Source organism: Balaenoptera musculus, chromosome 12 (genome assembly GCF_009873245.2).
Source record: "Balaenoptera musculus isolate JJ_BM4_2016_0621 chromosome 12, mBalMus1.pri.v3, whole genome shotgun sequence".
NCBI classification, from domain to species: Eukaryota; Metazoa; Chordata; class Mammalia; order Artiodactyla; family Balaenopteridae; genus Balaenoptera; species Balaenoptera musculus.
Window position 1 is genome coordinate 72827445 of NC_045796.1, and position 24990 is coordinate 72852434.

Genomic DNA, 24990 nt, shown 5'->3' on the forward strand with positions numbered 1-24990 from the left:
TGCTCTAAATTGCCATGCAACTACTGAAGTATAGTACATATTCTTAGGTTTATGTTTTAAGTATGTAAGAAAACACTTCGATGATTAAATTCAGGTCGTCCTTCATTTGTGCAAATTATTTACTAAAAGAGAAAGAGGGGGAGGATGGGAGACAACAGGGAGGAAAAGACTAGAAGGAATTACGGCATCACCTTAGTGAGGATATTCAGAAAATGTTCAGAAGAACCTGGAGCCCCTGGGACAGCTGAATTTCTGAGGTCTTTAACTTTTAAAATGTCTGGAACTTTATCTCCACCATACTCCATACTGTCATAAATACTTACGTCAGATATTTTGTATGACTTATGACGTTCTGCAGTTCTTAGAAATAGTTTTTAATGATTACAAAAATGCTTCAGAAATATGACAGCTTGTCCAATTCATTCTTCTTCTGAGAATTTTGTTTTGAATTTCCAACTGCTTTCATATCTTTTTAGGGGAGATGGGGCATATGCGTGGTTAAATTATCTCACTTCCTTGGACTGTGCTAGGGCTCTTTTTTCAATGAAACAAATTGCCACCTTGCTGTCCTTGCTGCCTCATTTTACCACTGAATTCAGCCTGACTCAGACTTTTTTCTATTACCTATACCAGCATTTCCCAAAGTGTGTACTGAGGACCACTAGTGATATTTAATACGTGTTAATGTAAATGAACAAAAATGAAGAGAATCTTGCTAAACAATGCAGAAGGAATCCCCTTCTTGGAAAGTCACAATGGACATTGGCATAGTAAAGGCTCTAAGAAATCCTGTAGTAAAAAAAAATGCTTATTTTTGCTTAACCTATCTCACCAGATTTATTTGATCTGTCCCCATTATAACAAGAAAATCTTGAATTACCAAATTGGCTACACTGGATCATTTTCAATGAAACCTAACTCAGTATAAACAACATAACATAAACATAAAGCCCAGTATATATTTTATTGATACATATTTGATGTCACATTGACCTTATCAAACTATTTCTTTGGGGGAGGTGTACTAACATTACTTAACATTACTTACATTTAGCTTTTGTTTTCCTTTTTTTTAAAGAGAATTAGTGATTATTTTTGTTTGAAGGAGTTTCCTGGTCAGTTAAAAATTCCAACCAAAGGAGGCAGGGTATCAACTGACTAAACCTGTATGAATATTTAAAAACAGAGCTAGTACCACTTTTATACCTTTTATCCTTAAATGATAATTTCTCCAATTGGCTTCTCCAAATTATGTCATCCTCTGTTTTATTGAAGAACATCAGCTTCACTTTCCTTAAAAGAAAAAACAACAACTCAAAAAGTACTATTTCGATTATAGAATTAAAAATATGCATGAATGGAAAGTCTAAAAGTGAACTAGCATGAACGTTTTTTTAGTGACAATTAGGTAACCAAAAATATCAAAAATAAAGGAATCAAGTAAATAAAACAGTTTTGCGTGGAGGAAGAAGAGTGAGAAATGATGACTGAGGGATAACATGTCTGTCGAGGTCCACTAGGTATTTAATCGATTTAGAATACCTTCTACTAATCTAGCAGTCTTACAAGGGGTAGTAATTAAAGACAAAATGACATACCTGAGACTGGGTATATTAGTCAAAGCATAACTCAGTACTTTAACCATTGGTGTGAAGTCTGTTCCCGCTGTCAATAAAAAGAGATCTTACAATTCTTGGAACTGGGATATTTTAAAATTGCCCTTGGGATTGCTTACAGAAACATAATCTCCTAAACAATGAAATATACATAAAATCAGGAAAAAAAAACTGAGACTGTTAACCTAGCTGAATTAAGAACACTAGGAGAAACAGGTTGCATAATTATCAGACTACATCTCAGTTTTTAAGGAATGTAAGGGGTTTTGAGAATACTCATTAGGCTCCCAAGTATGTCATTATACTCAAGTTATCATAATCAAATTAATAATGAGATTTCATTATACTCATTTCCCAATATTATTTTCCCAAATCAACTGGAGTCTCTAACATACAAACTACTGCCAAGTATTTAACTACAAATTGTCAATAAAGGCTTGATTGCTAAAGTAAAACTAGGCACTTCAAAAGCAGAGTCCGAGTATACCTGTCTTGCACAGTATAGGGTGGAAAATACATATTCACTACTTACATACTGATTCTTAACCACAGTAATAAGCGTAGTAGGAGATGAAATTGAAATAGAAATGTATTCTAATATCTTATGTTGTTAGTAAAAGTGCTAACTTTGCCTCCATCAAACCTCTGAAAATACTTATCAATTAAAACAAGAGCTGTTCTGCATTTAATTCCCATAAAGACAAAGCAAGATCAGAAACCGTACTTGGGGCATGCTACTTACAAATTTTCAATCAAAACAGTTGAATAAACCCTTTTCTGCTATGCAGTTGATATAATCGCTATGTACCACTCATATAAGAGAACTGTCTTTAGGACTTTTCAGAAATTTTCAATGTAACTTTAAAAATAAAAAATAAAGCTGACCATATTTTAAAAACAATTTCAAATGCTCTGGTTTATTTTTAAATGTTTGGATGCTCATAATTTTTCCCTTTTTTGTCCATGGCAGGATAGTAAGAATGTTGTAGTAATTGATGAGTTAAACATTAGAAAGTAACAGAAGCTCCTTGTTATAGTTTGAAAGGGACCATAAGATCAGAACATCCTCAAGAAAAAGTCAGCTGGTTGTTTACTAAAGCAGCCTCACAGAATGATATTAACTTGATAACTTTTGTCCACAGTCCAATCCTTCCCATGTCATCAAATTGATTAGACTCAGGCAAGGACTTGATGCTAATCAAGTTCACAAGAGATTAAAGCACACATGCCAGAATGGCAATGGATTTTCAGCCTGACTACCTGCATCTAGTGACCTGAGCATTACTTGCCCCATCCAGGGCATCTCATTCCCAGTATTGGAAGACCAAATATTTGGAACATGTGGAAGGGCAAAATAATCGTTTAAAAGTTACTTGATGAGCATGGAATTGAAACAAAGAAGTGGATAATTTTATAGGGTAGCTCACATAGGCCATAATGAGACTTCATGAGTTACCACTGCCATGCCAGTGTACAACCCTCTAAGTGGCACCAGTATCTGTGCCATGACTAGTTCCCCTAGATGAAGTTGAAAAAACACTGATCTTGCTATTTTGACTTTCCTTTCCCATGCTCTATGCTGACTCTCCACGCTGCTCTCTGTTACGCAATCTCTATGGACAGGTTATAATACCATCAGTTAAGTTTCCACCTGCTATATTACAATCATGTTGTCAGTCCTTCACAAGGTGATATCACCTTCACTAGATCTGTAGGTTTTCCAAACTTCTTTAGGTTCACATTTATGTTCAATATTTTGATTTATGTAACCAAAGATGACTCATCACATCTATTATATGTAGACTGCTGAACTTAACTTTCAGACAGCAACAAATTTTCTCTATTTCCAAATTTTAGCGATCTACTTCACTTGATATTACTGCTAATACTGTCTTAAAAGGGGAAGAGCTCTTTTATTGTTAGGCAAAAGGCAGCGAAAAGTTGAAGACACAGAAAAAGGAGTAGAAACAGGAAGGGGGGCGTGTCTCTAAATATTAGTAGATTTCATTATAGTCCCTTTGTTAATTCTTTCAAAGTACTTTTATTGAGAGCCTGTTATGTGCTAGCTGCCCTGCTGGGTATGGAAAATACAAAGATAAGACATATCTATCCTTAAACTCAAAGTCCTGTAAAGAAGGAATATTATTTATTCTTATCCTAGATCAATGAACAAAGTGTTAGTTACCGAGGGGTTCAGAAGAGGAGGGAGGCTTCATAAAGTAAGTGATATTTTAAAAAAATATTCTAAAAAAGGTACTTGACAGGTAGAGAGAGGCATTCTAAAAATCTCAAGCACCTAAGAATGAGGATGACAAACTTCTGGACTGATTAAGTCCTCTTCATGGCCTGCAAAGACTTGGATGCTTTTTCCAGCTTCACCTCTCACTATACAAAATACTTGTGCTATTCAGGTAATGGAGACCCATCCAAGGCGTCAAAGCTGCAGAGCAACATGATTAAATCTATCATCAAGGCAGTATGGAAAAAGAACTGGAAAATGCAGATTAATAGAAAGATACCAGTTAGAGGCAACTGTGAGAGACCAATTACAGATTAAGAGAGAAATGATGAAGGCTTGATGTAAGAAGGTGGCAGAAGGGATAGAAAAGAAAGATTAAAAAGTCACTGAGTGGTAGACTCAATAAAACTTAGTGACTGAGTGGATTGGGAGGGAGAAAATGGGAAGACTCAGGAATGACTCGAGTCTCCAGATTGGGTCGAGGATGAACAGTGATGCCGCAAATAACAGATGAGGAATATGAAAGCAAGGATAGGTTGGTGGGACTAAGAGAACACGACTTTGGTTGCAGACATGATGAGTTTAAGATATTTGACAGACTCCCACAGGGAAATAACTAAAAGAAAGTATAACTTGTGATCCAATCCAGAACACAATCTAGGTTAAAAAAATATATACTAACCAATCTGAAGATGATCAAGCTCTGGCGTGAAGAGTCCAGCAGGGTAGATTTTGATCAAAAAGTAGATGTATTTATTGTTGGGAAGAACTGGTTCCTTGAGCTCTGAGAATAAGGGATCAGATACAGGTGTATATGGCTTCACAATTTCAGTACCTGGAAAAAGCCACAACAAAGAAATTCAAATCTGAAAATCTAAATGAAGATGAAGCATACAAACTTTATGATGCTATCAGCATATATTTAAAACTATACACTTAATGTGAACTTAATTCTATGTTCTATATGTATGTAGTACATGTATATATACCCTAAACCTATGTGTGCTGAGATAATTTTAACAAATCAGTAATCTACCCATAATATAAATAATCTGTTTTTATTAAGCGTGGCATAAGGTGATGGGGTTTTATGTTAATAAACTTAGACAACCATCTACACCATCAGCATGTAAGCTTTGTAATAGGCCACAACAAAAATGGCATTAAAAGTTTACACAGAGATGCAAGAAGGTACTTACATAATAATTTTAATTATACACCAAATTTTTAAAATATTTTATTTTATTTTATTTATTTTTTATCTTTGGCCTCACCACATGGCATGCGGAATCTTAGTTCTTTCTCCGATCAGGGATCAAACCCGTGCCCCCTGAAGTGGAAGCACGCAGTCTTAACCACTGGACCACCAGGGAAGTCCCCATACACCAAATTTTTAACAATGGATACCGATGGCCAGTGGGATCATTTGAGTTCCAGGAAGGGAAGAATTTCACTTTTTACTTTATATATTTCGAATTGTTTTAACAATTTAATATTTTATATATTACTTTGGTAACTGAAAAGAATGTTAATCCAACTACTTCTAAGAATATAATAATAAAAAACAGGGTAAAATTAATAAGAAGTCATATTTTAGCTAGCCAAATTCCAAAGAAAGAGGAGTCACCACATATTTGAAAGACCAAAATTTTATACATGGTTCCATCACATATACAAAAATTAATCTATGTGTAAATTATAAGACATTGACAATAACCACACTGGGGGAGATACCAGCTATTGAATGATAACGTGGCATTAGTGATGATGGAGAGAAAAACTGAACAGTGCCGTCATAATAGACCATATTCACCAAATCCTGGCTGGTAGTCTGTGAGGCTGATTGCTGGAAAGGCTAGGAGTGTTATCTTCTGCAGTTTCAAAAGACTAAGAAGATGTTAGACATCGGTAAGAAAGGTATTTAAAACAAGTAAATGAGGTAATTTTAGGATGAAAATGAGGGAAAAAGAATTTACACAGTAAGGAATATGTTTACAGAGCTTCTTATACTAGTGGCACATGCAAGGAAATCATTTATAATCATCCACTCATTTTCAGGTTTATAAATTCAACTTCCTAAATGACAAACCTGTTAAGTGGCTAAATAAGAGACGTTAGTGTGTGTTTCTGGCAGTTGTCTTCACGGAAGACCATCTGTGTGCTCCCTCACCTCTTTCCTTTAAGGCTTTGTTAGTAATAAATTACAGTGCTGGTGGCACTATCTCTGTGACTAGTGATAACTTCTTTGTTCATACAGTGATGCAGCACAGCTATAGTTCCCACATGTAGGATCACTGCATCCACAAACCTAGAATCTGGCTATCACTAAGTCTAGCTGCCCAGAGACATTTTATTTATAACCTAAATGGGCGTTTCCTCGAGAGATTACTACTGATTCCGAACTGCTTATAAAAGAAGAAAATGTTTCCGCAAAGCCTCTGCTTGCCTTACCTGTAATAGTTAGCTTGAAGTAAACATGTTGCCCCGTTGGCACCTGAAGATGTATGCGTGGTGGCAGCAGCAAGCAGAAAAGCTTCGTATCATGAGTCACATCTTCCTTGGAAATTAACTGGCACTTTCTGTAGTACAAACCTAGAAAGTGATTCGTCTTCTCTTAGTGATGAATAAATTAAATAAGAAGTACTCTCAGACCTACCACGCGAAAACACAGGCTCTGCTTTGCTCTTTAGTGAGCTTGAGTTTCACTAACAGGCCTATGACATTTTAAAAATTCATCAGTATTTTGAAAATCTTATAGTGTTAGTTTTTTCCATTTTGTTTCCTATGATATCCATTTTCTAAAACCTGTAAGTACTTCTGTCATTTGAAAAATAAGCTCTATAAAATGAGTGTTATTTTCTCATGTCTGTTGTTATAGCATGTTAAAACCATTATAGTCTAAGATATTAAAGTCTAGTTTATTTCCTCTTAAATGTACTTTTTAAAATAATTCCATCCTTGAAGCCTATAACAGCTATATAATTAAATTGTAGACGTGAAAGATATTTGATAATCAACAAAGCTCATTCTAAATTCTTTTCTTACAGAATGGAAAAGTCCTGAAACTCAAATATTTAAGGTTTAACAATACCAGCACTATTCAGTAACTTAGAAATATTTCTTGGATAAAGGCAGGAAAAATATACATTCTTGTGTCCCTGTATATGTGAATTATATATTCACAAACAAAATTCATATGTATATGAATTATAGAACATTTCAATGGTCAAAAAATGATTAAAACAAAAAATAAACTTAGGTTTAAGGGTGTAAGTTCTGATTATCTGGAAAATTAGTTTAAGTGAAAAACTGAAGATGCCAAGTTTGTGGTACTAAAATACAAGTAAACAAAAGGAATCAAGTATTTCTATAAATACGGGAAATATTTGAAATTAATACCCTAAGCTCAGGAAATATTATTTGTATACAGAGAAAAATAATACCACTTGGATTGGAAGATCTTGTTATAGAAGTTCTGAAAGCATGAACATTTTCACTTGTAAATTTTCTTTCGGATGTAAACAGCATGCCAGAGTAGACTTTGTTTCATAATTTCCTCTCTTTTGTAAAACAGCATTTACAGAGATGTCAGGAATTAATCCTAATAAAGCATCTTATTATCCTAATTATGCTCTTTTTTTTTAACCTAAAAATATTTAAGTAGGGGCAGAAAGATTTACTCCAGACCTTAGGATGTGAAGGTCCTACATCGAATAATCAATGGTTAGTGGAAAACTAAAATTCACATAGAATCCTAAGAAATCATTTTGGCCACAGTTTCATCCAATTCTCTTCTTCCCTTGTCCCTCTTGCTCCCAAAGACCCTGGTCACTAAATCTTTCCATCTATCACCATGGTAGCTCGGCATGCACATAAACTTAAGAGTGCATCGTTGCCAGGGCAAAGCTTAGACCAGATTACAGCTAAGGGTACCGGCCCAGAGTTATCCCGGAACGCCTAATCCAGTACTGGACCAACGAAGGATCAAAGGACCTAGGCTCACCCCCAAGAAGAAATGAAGGTTCAAATGATCTCCTTATCCCTTCCTCTAGACCTTCCTGGGACCCAGAGTGGTAATACAATATGAGACCCCCATCTATATGTCTAAATACGTGAAAGTTATAAATCAGACAAATAACTGCTAAATAAAATATGTTCTACGCTGTACCTTGAAATATACTTTTATAATGTCCTAGAAGGCTAGGTTCGAATTCAGGATTCTTGAACTCCTCAGAGTTCCACGCAGGAAGATGGTGGAGGGATGAGAGCTGCACCCCCTTGACTGCCTATGGCCTGACCCCCCTCTTCTCAGCCCCACTGTCTGACCCTGAGTGGAGTCTTGTGCAGGTGTGGGCGCACCAGCCCATATGTTAAGGCTCATCTACTTGCTCTCTCCATAAACAGCCTTGGCCACTTCTTGGACAGAAGCGGTTTTGGGGCCATTTGGGCAGGGAATTCTGGGGTTCCAGATACCTGGAGGGCAGTGGTGAAGGAAAGAGCCTGAACTCCAGGTGGATAATTCTTCATCTTACACACTCATCCTGTGGGAGCAGTGCGGCTGGAGGAGAGCCCTTGTATTTTCCTCCAAGCACGGAGTCCAGGGCAGGTGCCCCTCCTGACAATTTCACCTCTAGCCTTTACCAGAAAGGATTTGCTAGAGTAAGTATGCACCTCTTTGACTATACTTAAAACACAAGGAAACTCTGGGTTCCAGTGATTGACTGGCTTTCCTTGTTAGAGAATTAACACAGTATTCCGGCTATTTAACACCACTGAGATAATTTCAACATCTTACCAATAAAATAATAAAACTGCCATAATTTCACAAGAATGTGCTAACAATAGGTTCTAAAAGTCTTAAGAAAAATTTAAGAATGTTTTCGTCTTTCAGTTGCACTGAGGAGAGAAGTATCACAGGCATGGACCTGAAAAATGGCGGAAAAGGAGTATAAAGCGGCTGCACTGACGACTTCAGTCTGGATAATGCCTGTATTGAAGTGTCAGGTTTTTGGTTTTATAAGCATAATTATACAAGAAAATGAGAAACTGAAAATAAATATGAGATGGTGAAACAAAAACATAAGACAGAAAACTGTCTGCCCAGAAACCTCACTTCTTTTTTTTAATCTTTATTTTTTTATTGAAGTATAGTTGATCTTCAATGTTTCAGGTGTACAGCAAAGTGATTCAGTTTTACATATATATATATATATATATATAATATATATATATATATTATATATATACACACACACACACACACACACACACACACAAACACATTCTTTTACAGGTTCTTTTCCATTATAGGTTATTACAAGATATTGAATATATTTCCCTATGCTATGTAGTAGAGGTCCTTGTTGTTTACCTATTTTATATACAGTAGTGTGTATCTGTTAATCCCACATTAACTTCTTTTAATAACATACATATAATATTGAGACATTCAGCGTAACACTGAAATGCTGGGGATAATATGATAATTTGGGTATCCTTTTTTCTTCTTGTTGAAAAGAAACTATAGCTTTCCTTCTAAAGAGTAGACTTTCACAGGCTAAAATAAAGACAAAGCTCAGTGGGAGAGAGACGTGAAAGAGAGCACTGGACTGGGAGTCCATATTGCCCTCAACCTGTCCTGCAGCTCCTTCTTGCTCCTAGTACACTTTTTGTTTTTCTGGCCATGCTACATGGCATGCGGGACCTCAGTTCCCACACCAGGAATGGAACCTGTACCCGCTGCAGTGGAAGCGCAGAATCCTAACCACTGGAATTACCCCCTAGCACACTTTTAAAGCACCTATCCACTCTCATTTTCCCTGCTGGAAGCAGGGGCTTACAGAAGTTAAACAACTTGCCCAAGATCACGGAGTCGCTTGAGAAGATGTGGGATGAGGCAACAAGTTATGAGAGTTTCTCGCCCCAACTCATAGGCCTTGTTCAAAAAGTTTGAGAATCATCGTTCTAGAACAGTACATCGTTCTTTAGCATCTTCCCCCTTATTTTAACCACATCAGTTCAAGCATAAATGTTTATAGATTATCCCTCCACCCTTTACAACTCCCTACTAACTATTTAGTGTCCAAATTAAGGAACCAGTTCAGCAAGTCACCATCCATCCCAGGTACATCTCTTCTTCAACATCCACGATTCCTACCGTTCTGGTCAACCACAGGTTTTCTTAGCACTCTTTACTACTTTCAATTACCTAAATACAGGTGTCCCCCGCTTTCTGAAATTTCCCTTTACGCCACTTATCTTTTATGAAAAATCTACATTAGTACCTGTTTTTCCTAACTGAAAGAAATCCAAAGAGGATTTTCACTTTTATGAAAAATGGTGAAAAGGGAAAATAGCATTCAGCGTTTGTTTTGCAGTGAGCTGTTACGGAGGCAGTGTGCACCCCGAGCAGAGAGAGTAGCACCCCAAGCTCCTTCCCCGGGAACTACACTCAGCATCTCAGCATCAAGCCGCCATAACTTTGAACTGTGCCTGTGAGCATCTGCGCTTTGTCTCAGTTTACCTTGTGCATCCGTGAGCTAGATGTGTCCTAGGGTAACTGCTTTTTCCCTTTACACCATTTCCACTTATGAAAGATTCCACAGGAATGCTCTACTTTTGGATAGTGGGGAAACCTGTATGATTTACTTACCTCCTAATTTGCAATCTACCTTTACTCATCTCTTCCTCTAAGATCTTCCTGAACCAACATAGGGCAAGCAGTTAGTGGAACTACACACTTAAAAAATGCTCCAATGGAAAATAAATAACCCCAAACATCAATACTAACATCTACAATACTTAAAAATATACTGATACACATACCTAGATATGTCCATGCAGAAAAACCCACAACCTACAGCCATTCCATTCAATAGACATTCCATTTAGAATCTGGGTTATGTAAGGAGGGAAATCCAATATTACACTAACACCTTGGAAGAGGCTCAGAGCAAGACATGATATTGTCTCTTAGCTCAATTTTATCAGATGCCTGAAAGGGTGAAGACATATGTTGCTGCGACCACTCCTGTTTCTGGAACCTATTAAGGTTGAATAGAAAGGCTGCACACTTGAGGGGCCTTGCCCTGTGAGACATTTTTCATATGATGTGGTGATGGACTGGAGAGTTATTAATGACTGAATGAGATTCTAGTAAAGCACCGGTTTCTCCTTAGCTGTGTATCATTTGATGTAAATGGTTCACGGCCAGAGACCAGGGGCTGGGCTGTGAGATAAGAGAAAATCTTTATATTGGCCTCTGCCCCCGGTTCCTGGCACAGAGTTCCTAAAACTCTTATAATAACCTAAGTGATAAGAACACTAGGAGCAGCTCTTGTTCTTTATACAGTAGGTTCCCCCTTATCCATGGGGGATATATCCCAAGGCCCCCAATGGATGCCTGAAACTTCTGGGTTTTTCCTATATATATGTACATATTATACAGTTGTAATTTATAAACTAGGCACAGTAAGAGATTAACAACAATAACTGATAATAAAATAGAACAATTATAACAATATACCATAATAAAAGTTATGTGAATGTGGTCTGTCTCCCTCAAAATATCTTACTGTACGAACTTAATGCCGTTTTCATCTTAACTAAGTACTTATCATGAACTGTGGCAGTAACTTTTGCAGTTTAAAGTACAACAGCAAAACTAGCACGGATTCCTTTCTCCTTCTTCACAATTTCACAGAGAAGATTTGTTCTCATGGTAGATCTTAGCAACCTCATAATTTGATTTTTTTTTTTTTCCTTTCCTTGTTAAGACAAGAACTTTCACACTTTCACTTAAAGGAAGCACTTTACGGTTTCTCTTTGGCATACTGGAATTGCCAGCATCACTTCCCTTGCGCTTTGGGGCCATTACTAAGTAAAATAAGGGTGACCTCAACACAAGCACTGTGATCCCGCGAGAGCTGATCTGATAACCCGGACGGCTACCAAGTGACTAATGGGTGGGATGCGCTGGACAAAGGGATGATTCACGTCCCCAGCGGGACGCCTTGAGATTTCATCACACTACTCAGAACGGTGCACAATTTAAAACTTATGAATTGTTTATTTCTGGAATTTTTCATTTAATATTTCTGGACCACGATTGACTGCGGTAAGTGAAACCTCAGAAAGGAACACCACAAATAAGGGGGGAACCACTGTATTTGTCTTTGACCCTCATCTCTAACACGGGATTCCTAATACCCTTGTAAATTCCTAAGTAATAAGAGAACCAGGAACATTTTTGTTCTCATGAGGTGACTCTGGGTGGGCTCCTGGATGAGCGCCGGTCACCAGAAAGACTCAGCTATGATAGAAGTTTGGAATTTCCAGCCCCACGTCCCACCCTCTGGAGAGGGGAGAGGGGCTGGAAATGAAGTTAATAACTGATCATGCCTACGTGAGGAACCTCCATAAAATCCCAATAGCAGGGGGTTTAAAGAGCTTCCAGGTGGGCAAACACATCAACACTGGGAGGGTGACAGACCTCAACTCCCCACGGACAGACGTTCCTGTGCTCAGGACCCTCCCAGACCTTCTCTCACCCTCTGCATCTCTTCCGTCTGGATATTCATCTGTATCATTTATCATATGTGATCTACTCTAGCAAATTAATCAAGCCCAGGGAAGAACCTCCCACCTATAGCCAGTTGGTCAGAAGGACAGGTGGTAACCTGGGCTTGCCACTGGCGTCTGAAGTGTGTGTGTGTTGGGGGACGGGGGGAGGGATCATGTGGGACTGAGCCCTTAACCTGTGGGATCCGATGGTGTCTCCAGGTAGACAGTGTCAGAATTGAGTTAACTTGTAAGACACCAGCTGGTACTGCAAAGAACTGCTTGCTGTGGAGGAAAATCTCCAGGTATTTGGGACCAGAAGTGTCAGAAGTGAAGCGTTCTGTGTGAACAGTAAAGGAGACACATAGGAGAGAAAGAGAGTAGGGAGGAAGTGAGTTTTTTTCCTACACAGGAAAGAAAAATCTGAGTTTTTCCTTACAGAATCTGTCACAGCTCATACAGCCGGGGTCAGCCTGATTTAGCCTCACTGGCTGTCTGTTTCTGCCAAGACAGTGACCTTGATGAGCAATGAACTTGTGTGCAGGGATGATGGTCAGAACACCTGAGAACAAGCGGAGCCTTCAATAGCTCAGTTGGTAGAGCGAGGTCTGCAGAACACTTGAGAACAAACTATTTTCAAGAACTGTACAAATATCTAACCATTTTTGACTATGGATAAAATAACTCAAACCCATGAAGTCACTAGAATACCTTCCTATGCTGAAGAAAACAACAAAGTTTTAGTTATTATATACTTTAAAAGTATTATATAATTGCATTTATTTTGCTGTTTTTAAAAATTATTCAGCCTTTTCACTAACTTTGGTAAAACTTCCACTTAACCTCTAGTAGTATAGTTTTATCATCCTCACCCAGACCACTCTTGAATATATGAATAAGAATACGTTCATAACACAGCTTCAAACACTAGGATGATAAACGTGTATGGGCACACATTTTTCCGTATACTGGGGTAAAACCTAATGAAGCAGTATTAGTAAATTGACAATAAAGCATAGGATCCTTTCTGTTTTAACTATTACTGTTAAAAATATACCTAAAGTGGGCTTCCCTGGTGGCACAGTGGTTAGGAATCCACCTGCCAATGCAGGGGCCACGGGTTTGAGCCCTGGTCCGGGAAGATCCCACATGCCGCGGAGCAACTAAGCCCATGCACCACAACTACTGAGCCTGCGCTCTAGAGCCCGCGAGCCACAACTAGTGAGCCCGCATGCCACAACTACTGAAGCCCGCGTGCCTAGAGCCCACGCTCCGCAACAAGAGAAGCCACTGCAATGAGAAGCCTGCGCACCTCAACGAAGAGTGGTCCCCGCTCGCCGCAACTAGAGAAAGCCCGCACGCAGCAACGAAGACCCAACGCAGCCAAATATAAATAAATTAAATAAATAAATTAATTAAAAAAAGACATAAAAAATTATTAAAAGAAATATATATATACCTAAAGTGTATTCAGGGTCTTTTACTACCTCACCTAGACTGATGTGAGCTGAATCCTTCTTTCAAAGTGAGGATTTTATAGAGTTAAATATTAGCATTAAGTTAGGAGAAAGGAAGCTCTTTCTCCAAGACTAGATTCAATGGGGCCCTTAGACAATGGGGTCCACATCATTTAGCAAGGGTTGTCACTAGATTTGAACATTTCTGTGCTTATCACTTTTCCTCAGTTCCAATAACTAATAATTCAGCCACATTATACACTGAAGTGCCTGAACTGCCTGAATTCTAAGTTTTTAAACTTCTTCTATTCTATCTTTTAATATAGTAAATAATTTCTTACTCATTTGCAGCCTGCCCCATCTATTCTGTGTTTCTTCTTATTCAGGCCATTCTGCTAGAAATAAGAAGAAGACAGCAAAATGCCAAAGCATCTTACAGTTACTGGGCAAGCAACGACTTTACAACCTGCTGGGCCAAGCAGACAATTTAAGAGAACAAAGCACAGTGAAGTTTCTATTTGCTATCCACAATATTTTTTTTCTTTTCCAGTCATTCTGAATGCTTGTTTAGGCAGCAAAGAAACATGGATGCACAGGCAAGGAAGGGGAGGGGAGGGGTGAGGGTGGATCTTTCTACACCTGCAACGAGAGCTGTTATTCACTATGGCAGCGAACAGCTTGCCTGCAGAATCACAGCTCCACAGAAAGCCTCAATTAAGTGACTGCTCACAGAGTGCTGACAAGCACATTTACACGTACAGACAGTACTTCAGTGTGTGTGGCACGCGCGTGCGTGTGGTGTTAGCAGTTAGGAAAGCCCTGATGAAAGTATAGTTCAAATAATGAGAAACTACTGCCATTTTTTTAGGTTAAAAAATAAGTATCAGTGATTTCATACAGTTCAACTTGAATTATAAAGACAGTTATAGATTCTATATATATTTAACCTAGAGGTTTATAAACAGCTGCTGACATATCACAATTATGACACAATTTTTTAAAATCTTGTTTATAATTTTGTATCCCAATATTCATTTACTGAGTTGTTTGCTGGCAAATCTGTATAACTGCCTTTGTCTGGTGATCTAAGTTCCCATATTAAAGGCAATCACAATTAAAATAAACTTTAGGTTGGATACAGGAATAGCAATCCAATTATCTATTAGTTTCTGACTCTTAATAGACACAAGTTCGTTAGGCACCACACACACACACACACAACTACTCACTCATAATCTTCATTTATTCATCTTTGGGAAGAAGAAAATAATTGGAAGCGCCCAAGTTACAAATGGTAGTTTGGTTCTAGTCATATAATTTAATTTACTAACTATTACAGCTGGATTAAAGGTAAAAACAAAGTAGTTTCTCTTCTCTGATTATGTTCTTTGCTATATTTGAATCTTTTGTGTAAGTAAATTCTAGATTTGACATGAAAGGGTAGTGCATTAAGTCTTCAACTTACATGCTTTATTTTCAAACTTCAATTTTTTTTTTTTTAATTTTTATTTTTATTTATTTATTTGGCTGTGTTGTGGGTCCTCGCCTCTGTGCGAGGGCTTCCTCCAGCTGCGGCCGAGCGGGGGCCACTCTTCCTCGCGGTGCGCGGGCCTCCCACCACCGCGGCCTCTCCCGTTGCGGAGCACAGGCTCCAGACGCGCAGGCCTCAGCAGTTGTGGCCCACGGGCCCAGCCGCTCCGCGGCATGTGGGATCCTCCCAGACCAGGGCACGAACCTGCGTCCCCTGCATTAGCAGGCAGACTCCAACCACTGCGCCACCAGGGAAGCCCTCAAACTTAAATTTTTAAACTAAGAAATTTCAGTAAGAGGAAGCCAGCATGAAAACCTCCTTGAAGACCAAGGAGCCACTTGATAGACTGAACATTTGAAGCTACTGACAGCAAGTTAATAATAATACTCTGATCATGTAAGTATTCAGCTTTGCTAGTGCGGAAAATAACATATAGTTTTTGTCATGATTTAAGGAAGAGAAAGGAACAAAGAAGAAATCATCTATGCTAATTCTGTCAAACAAATTAAAAAAAAAAAATCCCCTAAACTCTGAGTCATTTTCCAAAGTGGAAAATCTAATTCACTGAAAAATACATGCATGGCTCTAATTTCAGACAAGAAAGCTAAAGCAGACTACGGTGGTTCATGATTCAAGCCAAAATTTATGGCAGGGATGAAAGAGTTCATGGAAAGCCTCAGGAAATTATAGAAAAGAATACTTGAGCAATGTTCATTCTATTTCCAAATGGAGGTCAGCCTGGGTTCTCAGTATCATTTATTTCTAGGACTTAGCTTTTACCTGGTTTGCTATGATTTTCCAATCACTAGAGAGTCAGATAATTTCAGGGAAACAGATTTCACTTTAATGATATCTCTTTTCATTTTCACTGTCTTTTACCTATTCTCTTCTGATCTGCTGCATCACTCAGTTATTCCTCTATGTTCTCTCTCTCTACCTTATACCACACAATTGAGATCTCCTGCTCTGGGAAAATGACTCTATTTGAACTTTCCCACATATGGCTTACATTTTCTTTCTCTACCACCTGCAAAAGGTCTGGCACAATAAGTACCCAGTAATGATACCTGGAAGCCCTTCATAGTTTTTTGGGGTTTTTTAAAGCCACTTTCAAACACTGCTTGATATTCACCTCCTTCATTCATGGAGAGTCATTTAAGGTCAAATTCATTCTGCATCTGTTTGTTCACTTAAGGTAACCTTAGAATACATTCAAGTTTGCACTATGTAACTTGCTCTTACTGGCCTATTTCTTGATACAAGTATTCTTCAGTCTCATGTTTGTGTATGTTCTTTCTTCCGCCTGGGAAAATAATTTCCGATGCCTTTTATTTGTTTCGTATCACAATACCTAAAATAGCCTTCTACACACAGTACGTACTCAAAATACAGCTACGTGATACTTTACTGAAAATTAAAATACTATCCACAAATATATTTTTATAATTTTAAATATTTAAAGATGCTAAACTGAATACATGCAGTTAGTTTCTTCTAACCCTTCCCTAAAATAACAGCAAAGATGTTTTTTTTTTCTGTGTGTGGTTGTTTTTTTAAGGCCTAGCCTGCAAGGACAATAAGAACAGAAATAAAAAAGCAACAGAAGTTTGGGAGCTGACAAAGCAAAGAGGCGACTGGTAACTGACTCAGTAGACTCCGTAAAGCTAAATCTGAAGCTAGACAAACAAAAAGCCAAGAATCAACCCATCTGTAATATGAGATCCCTTTGAGGCTCAGAAATTGGCAGGACCAAGTATCTCTAGAATCAGAGTGAAGGCAGAGCTAAAACCACTTTCTGGAAGAAAGTTCATTTAAGAAGCCTAGATGCCGCCTCCCCTGCTTTCTGAAGTCCTCCCCTACTTCACATGGCCACATGACTGATTCTCTCCTATTCTGGCAAAATATCAGAATTTTGCTCTCTCCGTAGAGGGCAAAACAAAGGGTCTCTAGACTGGGTATATGTTATAGGCTGAACTGTGTCCCCCTCAATTTTCAACATCAAAGTCATAACCCCCAGTACCCCAGAAAGTGACTATCTTTGGAGACAGGGTATTTTAAAAAGTAAGTTAAAATGAGGTCATTAGGGTGGTCCCTAATCCGATGTGACTGACATCCTTATAAGAAGAGGCAATAGGGACACAGACACACACAGATGGAAGACCATGTGAACACAGCCATCTGTAAGTCAAGGAGGGGCCTCAGGAGAAGTCAACCCTGCCAGCACCTTAGTCTCAGACTTTTAGCCTTCAGACTGTGAGAAAATAACTTTCTGTTGTTAGGCCACCAAGTCTGTGGTACTTTTTCACAGCAGCCTTAGTAGACTAATATAGTATACTAGGCAAAAAAAAGGAAATTAAGTTTACAGATATCCCAGCCTTCTTTTCCCATATAACTTCTGAAATGCTGGATACGGGGTAGAAGACTGTTTACCCGAGAGACTCTGACAAAATACCGGCGTCAGACTTTTCCCGAAGAAACCATCCAGCCACATAGTAAATATTACTGTCAACAAGCCACACCCACATGCACAGAGTTTCCAATCAGCTTTTAGAGTTCCACCCTGAAATACAAGCAGATGGTCAAGGATCAGCAGACATTCAAAGAAAGCATCTAATATGAAAGACAGACCAAAATATACAAACTGTAGGAATAGAGGCTACACAGGGAGACAAAAACTCTCAAACACTATAACTCTTAAAAAGAGAAGATAGAAAATAGGATGCTAAAACAAAGGAACAAAAATCAAAAGAGTTCTCCAAAGTTAAAAATATGAGAGTAGAAATGAGTATCACAACAGCAGAGCTGGAAGACACAGCGGAAGAAATCTCCCAAAAAGTAGAAGAAAAGGACAAAATTGAAAATGAGAGAGAAAAGACAAGATAATTAGAGAACTGGTTAAGAAGGCTTAAAGTAAGACTATTTCTAAAAAGTAAGAACAGACCATGGAGGGAAGAAATATCAGTATTCCCCAGGCCTGAGGGTCTTAAGTTTCCGTAATGGAAATATCAGCAAAAAAGGATGAACATTCGGCACAGAAGTTGAAAGCAGACCCCCCCATTAAGGTACATCAAACTGTGAAATTTCAAAACACTTGGAAGAGGCAAATCCTACCAGTTTCCAAAGAGAAAATATGGAGTGCATTCACTTTGTGAAAATTCATCAAGTAGAACACTTGTAATATGCACCTTTGCCTATAAATGTTATAGTTACATAAAAAGCTTTAAAAAATAAAGAAAGGAAGGAAATGAATGGTATCATCCTTTAGGAATAAACTCAGAAACTGGTTTAGGTAAGCAGAGAGACAGTAAATGTGCCTTCTCTAACAGAAAAAAACTAGATGTGCCTACAAGGCATAAACTTAACTTGTTTCTGAACCTTTTATAAAAAAAGAAAACCTCAAGGAGTGAATGGTTGGACAAGAGTTTGAGTGGGTTTCTACATTTAGGTATCATTACCAAATGACCTTTGTTATGTCTAAACATTAGATAGCAGAGTCAGAAATTTAATTTCTGCTTAAAAAAAAAGGAGGATAACAGACACAATGTCCATTTTCAACTCCTTAGAGAGAGATACAAGGACACTTTGGCTCACTGCAAGTGGCCTTCCAAACTCCGATACAACTGAGCCACTGACACAACATTTTCATTAACCCAGGACTCAAAATAATAGCACAGCCTACCTGTATCTTTCTTTGGAATAAGTGAATTATGATTCTCCAGGGGATGACCAAGGCATTTCCAAGAAGTATTCTCTTTTTTCTTCAGGACAATCTCTATTTTTCCCACATTCTCAACAACTCGCACTGAAAAGAAGATAAATTCCATTTGTATTCATTGATACTAAATATAAGGTTTTACTTTTAAACCAATCTTTCTCAAACAACCCAAATGTCCCAATCAGATATGAATGACACTGAGCATTTGTGAGATAAATAAAATTCTGTGTACATGTTCATCAAAATTGTTTATGCCTTATATGGTGTTAAATCCAGTTTATGTTAGATTCAGATTAACTTCTTTCAAATTAATTTATCAAGGGTCAAACTAATACATAATGCTAGTTTTCATACAAGCTCAAATAGAGCCATGACAACTAATTAACACATAGCTTAAAAAAAAAACTTAAATATACAAATTAGCCATTGAATGGATCCACAAAAGCAAATTTAATTTATACTCTTTTAACATTTCTTGGGATTTGAGGGGTTCTTATGAGTGAATTCAGTAAACCAATACTGAGCCTAATAAACATAGAAAAAGCTTCAGGAGAATGAATCCCAATAAAGTGCATGTCAATCTTTGATAATTAAAAATCTTTTAGATTCTCTTTTTATTTTTGAATGTTTAAAATAGTTTAGAATACATGAGTACAATAATAAAATTAACTTTTAAAATTGATTAAATTTTATGAATTGAATGTGCTTTTAAAGACCTAAAGTATATTTCTTTTTGTCTTTAGAAACAATCTGTCCTTCCTCACTGTAAACACATAATTCAGTAGCAATGTAACAACTTTTAAACACAGATTAATCAAATCAATTCAATGAGCACTGATTTAAAGCTTAACAAACATAAGAAGTCCTTGACTTTAAAGAGATTAATTTATACAATTTATAGAACTTACTATGGCATAAAGAAAAGGGAAGGTATAGAACCGGTGTAAGGTACTCTGACAGTACTTTAAAACAAGAAACCACATGTATATATGAATATAGAATGGAATATTATTCAGCCTTAAAAAAAGGAAGGAAATCCTGCCACTTGCAACGACATATGATAAATCTAGAGGGCATTATATTAAGTGAAATAAATAAGACAGAGAAGACAAATAGTGCATGGTATCATTTATATGTGGAATTAAAAAAAAAAAAGTCACACTCATAGAAACAGAGAGTAGCAAAATAGTGCCAGGAGTTGGGGCAGGGGGAGGGGGGAATAGAGAGAGCTTGATAAAAGGGTACAAACTTTCAGCTACAAGATAAATAAGGTCTGAGGATCTAATGTATAACATGGTGACAACAGTTGATGACACTGTCTGGTATAATTGAAATTTGCTAAGACAACAGAACTTGTGTTCATACGCATACACACACACACACACACACACACACACAAAGGTAAATATGTGAGGTGATGGATGTGTTAATTTGATTGTGTGAATCTTTTCACAGCATATACCTTTATCAAATCATAACATTGTACACTTTAAATCTTTAAATATATTGTAATTTTGTCAATTATATTTCAATAAAGCTAAAGAAAAACACAAAAAACAAGAAACCACCATTCTTTGATGAGTCTTCTATTGCTAAACAGCTGTGTAAAATCCACATTGTGTAGTTTTACATGCAGAAATATTCATAATTTAATGTGCTCTGTCAATATTAAATATTTGAATATATACACCTAAGAAAAATTTGTCTGGTCTGGTCAAGTATATTTCTACAAGCTGCATGTCAGGAGTAGGGCCGGAAGGAAGAATGGGGACAGGAATTTTTTTTCTAAGGAGAGGAAAAGGAAAGGGCAAAGAGATGAGATGAAAAAGGGGAAAGAAAAAAGGCGTGGGGGGAACTGAAACCAGAGGGAAAAGAGTACATTTAAAAATTAACGTATTTGCTTATATAGAAAACATCATGTCCTTGTCTGCAACATGAAAATATACAAATGAATAATAAGATAAATGCTGTCCACCCCTCCATGTGTGTGTGTATATATATATGTGTGTGTGTATATGTACAAAGATAAATTATTTTTGGTAGCTTACCAGAAAAATCTTCCTGAATCTCATGACTTAGGGCTGGAGAAAAAAAAATTTCAGTTAAGATCCAGCTTCAGTTCCTATGGTCTACAAACACCATATAAGATCATTTAAATGGTTCTTTCATGCACCATTTCAAATCTCTCAAACATATCCTGAGAAATCAAAAGAAAGAAACTGAACACAACCAAAATACTGTATACAATATTTTGAGACAAATTACTTAAATATGTATCTTCAATTTTTCCATTTCTCTCCCTATTAATTAAGGAGTAAATATTCAATTGCCCACAGGTGGATAACCCACACTGGTGCAGGGATAGTCCCAGATTGACAATGCTACAAACCAAGACGGGAGCAAGGCAGGGAGAGACAGCACGTGAAACACACATACTCCAGGGTGTGCACGTGCGCGTGTGAATACAGGCCGGGACTGGGTCTAGCTCAGCGTTTCCTTTCTTACTGTTCTCCAAGTTGAATATTCATTCAGTTATTGAAAAAGAAAATCATTGGGTATCTATGCGTGTTATGCACTTTCCAGGTGTTACAGTTATCACAGTTAGTAAAAGAGAAAAAGCCCTGCTCTTATGGAACTTACATTCCAGAAGAGGGTGATGCAAGAAGTATTTTTACAAACATCTGCTCTAAAGTTCACTGTGTTAATATAGTTATGTGGAACTTAAAATTCTGCATTATTTTAGTCCTTCTGATCTAATATTAGCAACCAGGAGTTTCACATTTTTGACTGTGGAATTTTTGTTTGTTTTTTATATGTGTGCGAGATACAGTTAGCTACAGTGTTAACAGAACCAGCCATAAAGTATTTGAAACATAATAAATGCTGACACAGAGGTCTTCCTTAAAGAAAAATCATGCCAGAGCTAATGGATAATGTATACTTTTCCAGACATCTGAGTTTTTGATTAAAACTCTCCCTAAGAGGCAATATATATTAGATCTTATGCTAGCAAAAAATAGGGTAGCATGTATTTCTAGAAGAAATGTTTAAGATTTGAGGTTGATTAATGAATGGGGGGAAAATAAGAAAGAAAAAACATTTATCAACTCCAATCAAATTCAGGACTAAAGGTCCTTCATTAATATGGTAAAGCCATGAGCTGAATCTCGAGTCATCTGAGGCCTGGAGAATTTCAGTCTCTGTTTCGCAAAAGTAAATGAAACGTTCTCTACATAAGAATGTGTGCTTAAAATACAGTTTTCTTCTTGCTGTTTTGGTTTGTTTCATTTCTACTTTCTAACTAGAATAACATTACCTTCTTTAAAGGAGAAAAGGATGAACTCCTAGAGTCATTATGGGTGAGAAATGCATTAAGAATCTGCTACCTTGATTCTAGATTTTAGTCCTGATTTCTTTCCCCTGATAGATCTGTAACCTCTCAAAACAGACAGAAGTGAACTGTATGGTAGGTCTTTGCCCATGAGGGGACAGGCAGCTGAGGGGTACAGTATAACCTTGCGGCTGGCAAGAATGCCGATAGAACAGCGCCTGGTGATGTCTACTCAGCGGGAGCACATGACAGGCAGGCCTCCGGAGATTTATTTGTAGGTATTAAGTTACACAGTCTTACAAAGCTGGGCCAACAAGTGTTTCATATGGTTATTGATTTTGATCGCACCTAATTGTTTAAACTTGGGAAAAGTGAGGTTGTACTGCCATTTGCTAGCGCTTTCCTTAGCATAAAGAAATAACAGAAAAAAAAGATCAAAAATGACAAACCAAAATGACAATGGCACATAAAATATTATAGGTGCCAAGACTCTACACCAGTAACTACTATACCTAAAGGAAACAAAAGTTGTTTCCATTAATACAGAATAAGGTACTTACCAATATGTATAAGATATGAATAATCCTTGATAACTGTTTCTGCTCTAAAGGAATCATCCCGGTGATCAGCTATTACTGAGTCTAAATTGATATCCTTAAATGGAAATCGAAAAGAGAAGCATTAAAAAGTAAACTTTTCACCAAACTCCTATTACTATACTTTTAAGCTGATCAGTGGAAGTTCATATGGTACTTATTTACAGAACCCACAAGCTAAATACACATTATTACTGTTTTTTGCTCTCTCATACAACCCAGTTCTTCTCCTTCAAAGCATATATCACAATTTTAACGATGCATTTGTCTATGCTTAATGTCTACCTTACACACTCGTCTTTACGCTCTAAGTGTAAGGGGCAGAATATTGTCTTCAGAATATTGCTCAGCACCAAGTAGGTGCTCAAATATTTGTTGGATAAATAATTTGGAAAAAAAATTAGAATCAGACAAGAAGCCAAGATATTTGCGTTCATTTTTATCTTTCCACTATTATGTGACACTGTGCAAATAACACAACCTCTTAGGCTCAGCTTATCAAAATAATAATAATAAATTCACTAACAAATTTTTAGATGTCTCTAATTTCTACATAGCTTTGGTGCAAGTTATTTTGGTGCCTATCGTTTACACCATACACCGAATACATTATTCCACGTAGAAACCTTCCCCCTTCCCTTAATCATCCATCCTCTGTGCTTCACTGATATCACCAATGAGAGCACACAGACCCCAACCTCGCCGGGCCCCGTCCTCTTGGTTCAGGTCTGCTTGGTTAGGAGACAATACCAAGAGGGAGTGGAAGGCGGGACAAGCAGTGCCTCTCTGGGCCTCCTGGCTCTTTCAGGCAGAGGCTGGTCACTCCTGTGGAGCCGTCAAATCCTGCTGCAGGAGTAGGAGGAACTCACCAGCTCAGATGTGGTTCTGCTACTACAGAAGTAGCATGAATTCTCAGAAATTCCTAGCTGCCAGAACTTGTCTTTAAATCTCCACAGCTCCTCAAGTGTGGGAACCTTGCCAGTTGCTGGAGGATGTGTCTGGAGATGCTGTAAGTTGCCTGCTTATTTATCTGATTTCCCAGCTGGACTGTAAGCCTGGTGGGAGTTCAGTCTCTATGAATCTGGCCCATCATTAGATTCCTGAATTCTACGATGGTGTTGCAAATGAAGCAGGGGTTCAATAAATACTGAGTGAATGAATTAACGCCTTAATTTTAGTTTTCAGAGGGCATTTACTGAACCCCGTTAGTGGCTTAAGCATACTAAGCTCCAGCAGTACAGTCTCTCCTGTCTCTTGAATTCCAATTTAAGTGCAGGGAATTAGTTCGTATGGTGAAGTTAAACTGGGACTCTCACTGATGTTATCTATGCTTAATTAAACACAAAAAACATCACAGAAGAGCACATGAAATACGCTTCTTCCTAGTCTGTTTTTTCCCTAAGACGCTACGGCGTGGTTGTTAAGAGCACGTACTGTGGAGCCAGCCTGCCTGGGTTCAAAACGCTAGATCTGCCGCTTACCGTGTGACTTCGGGTAAATTACTTAATTTCTGTTTCCTCATCTGTAAAATAGGCGTAACGAAACGATCTACCTCACAGAGTTGCTGTAAGTTAATACAGGAAGAGCTCTTAGAAAAGTACACCTGCGCATAGCTAACATTTGTTATTTACTTTTTTGTTTTTTCTGATCTTAAAAATGTGTTTACCTTCTGTTTGGTATATATGACAATGGTGACTAAAGCGTCTGTTTGGAACCAGTCATAGCTGTAAAATATTTTAAAAAGAATAAATAATCATGTGCAGTAACATATATTAAATCATTAAATATATAATTTTAAAATATATACAACTTAAAAAAATAAAATATGACACAATGAATATATGATTTAAAACATATAGTTCAAAATCTACAGTGAGAAATATATTTCTCTAGGTAAAGTTTCTTTTCTAAATAATCAGTGGTGTTACCCTGAAATAAATAATAAA

General features: G+C 37.4%; 1 protein-coding gene across 1 annotated transcript in view; it reads right to left on the minus strand.

Moving 5' to 3' along the window:
• Positions 1 to 24990, minus strand: part of LOC118905188 (cytochrome b5 reductase 4-like) — a 38840-nt gene that overhangs the window by 10285 nt on the left and 3565 nt on the right. The window contains 8 exon segments of the mRNA XM_036871677.1: positions 1207 to 1293; positions 1599 to 1749; positions 4538 to 4690; positions 6307 to 6447; positions 19082 to 19204; positions 21166 to 21198; positions 23009 to 23102; positions 24711 to 24768. Of these exon segments, the coding sequence (XP_036727572.1) occupies positions 1207 to 1293; positions 1599 to 1749; positions 4538 to 4690; positions 6307 to 6447; positions 19082 to 19204; positions 21166 to 21198; positions 23009 to 23102; positions 24711 to 24768 (840 nt within the window).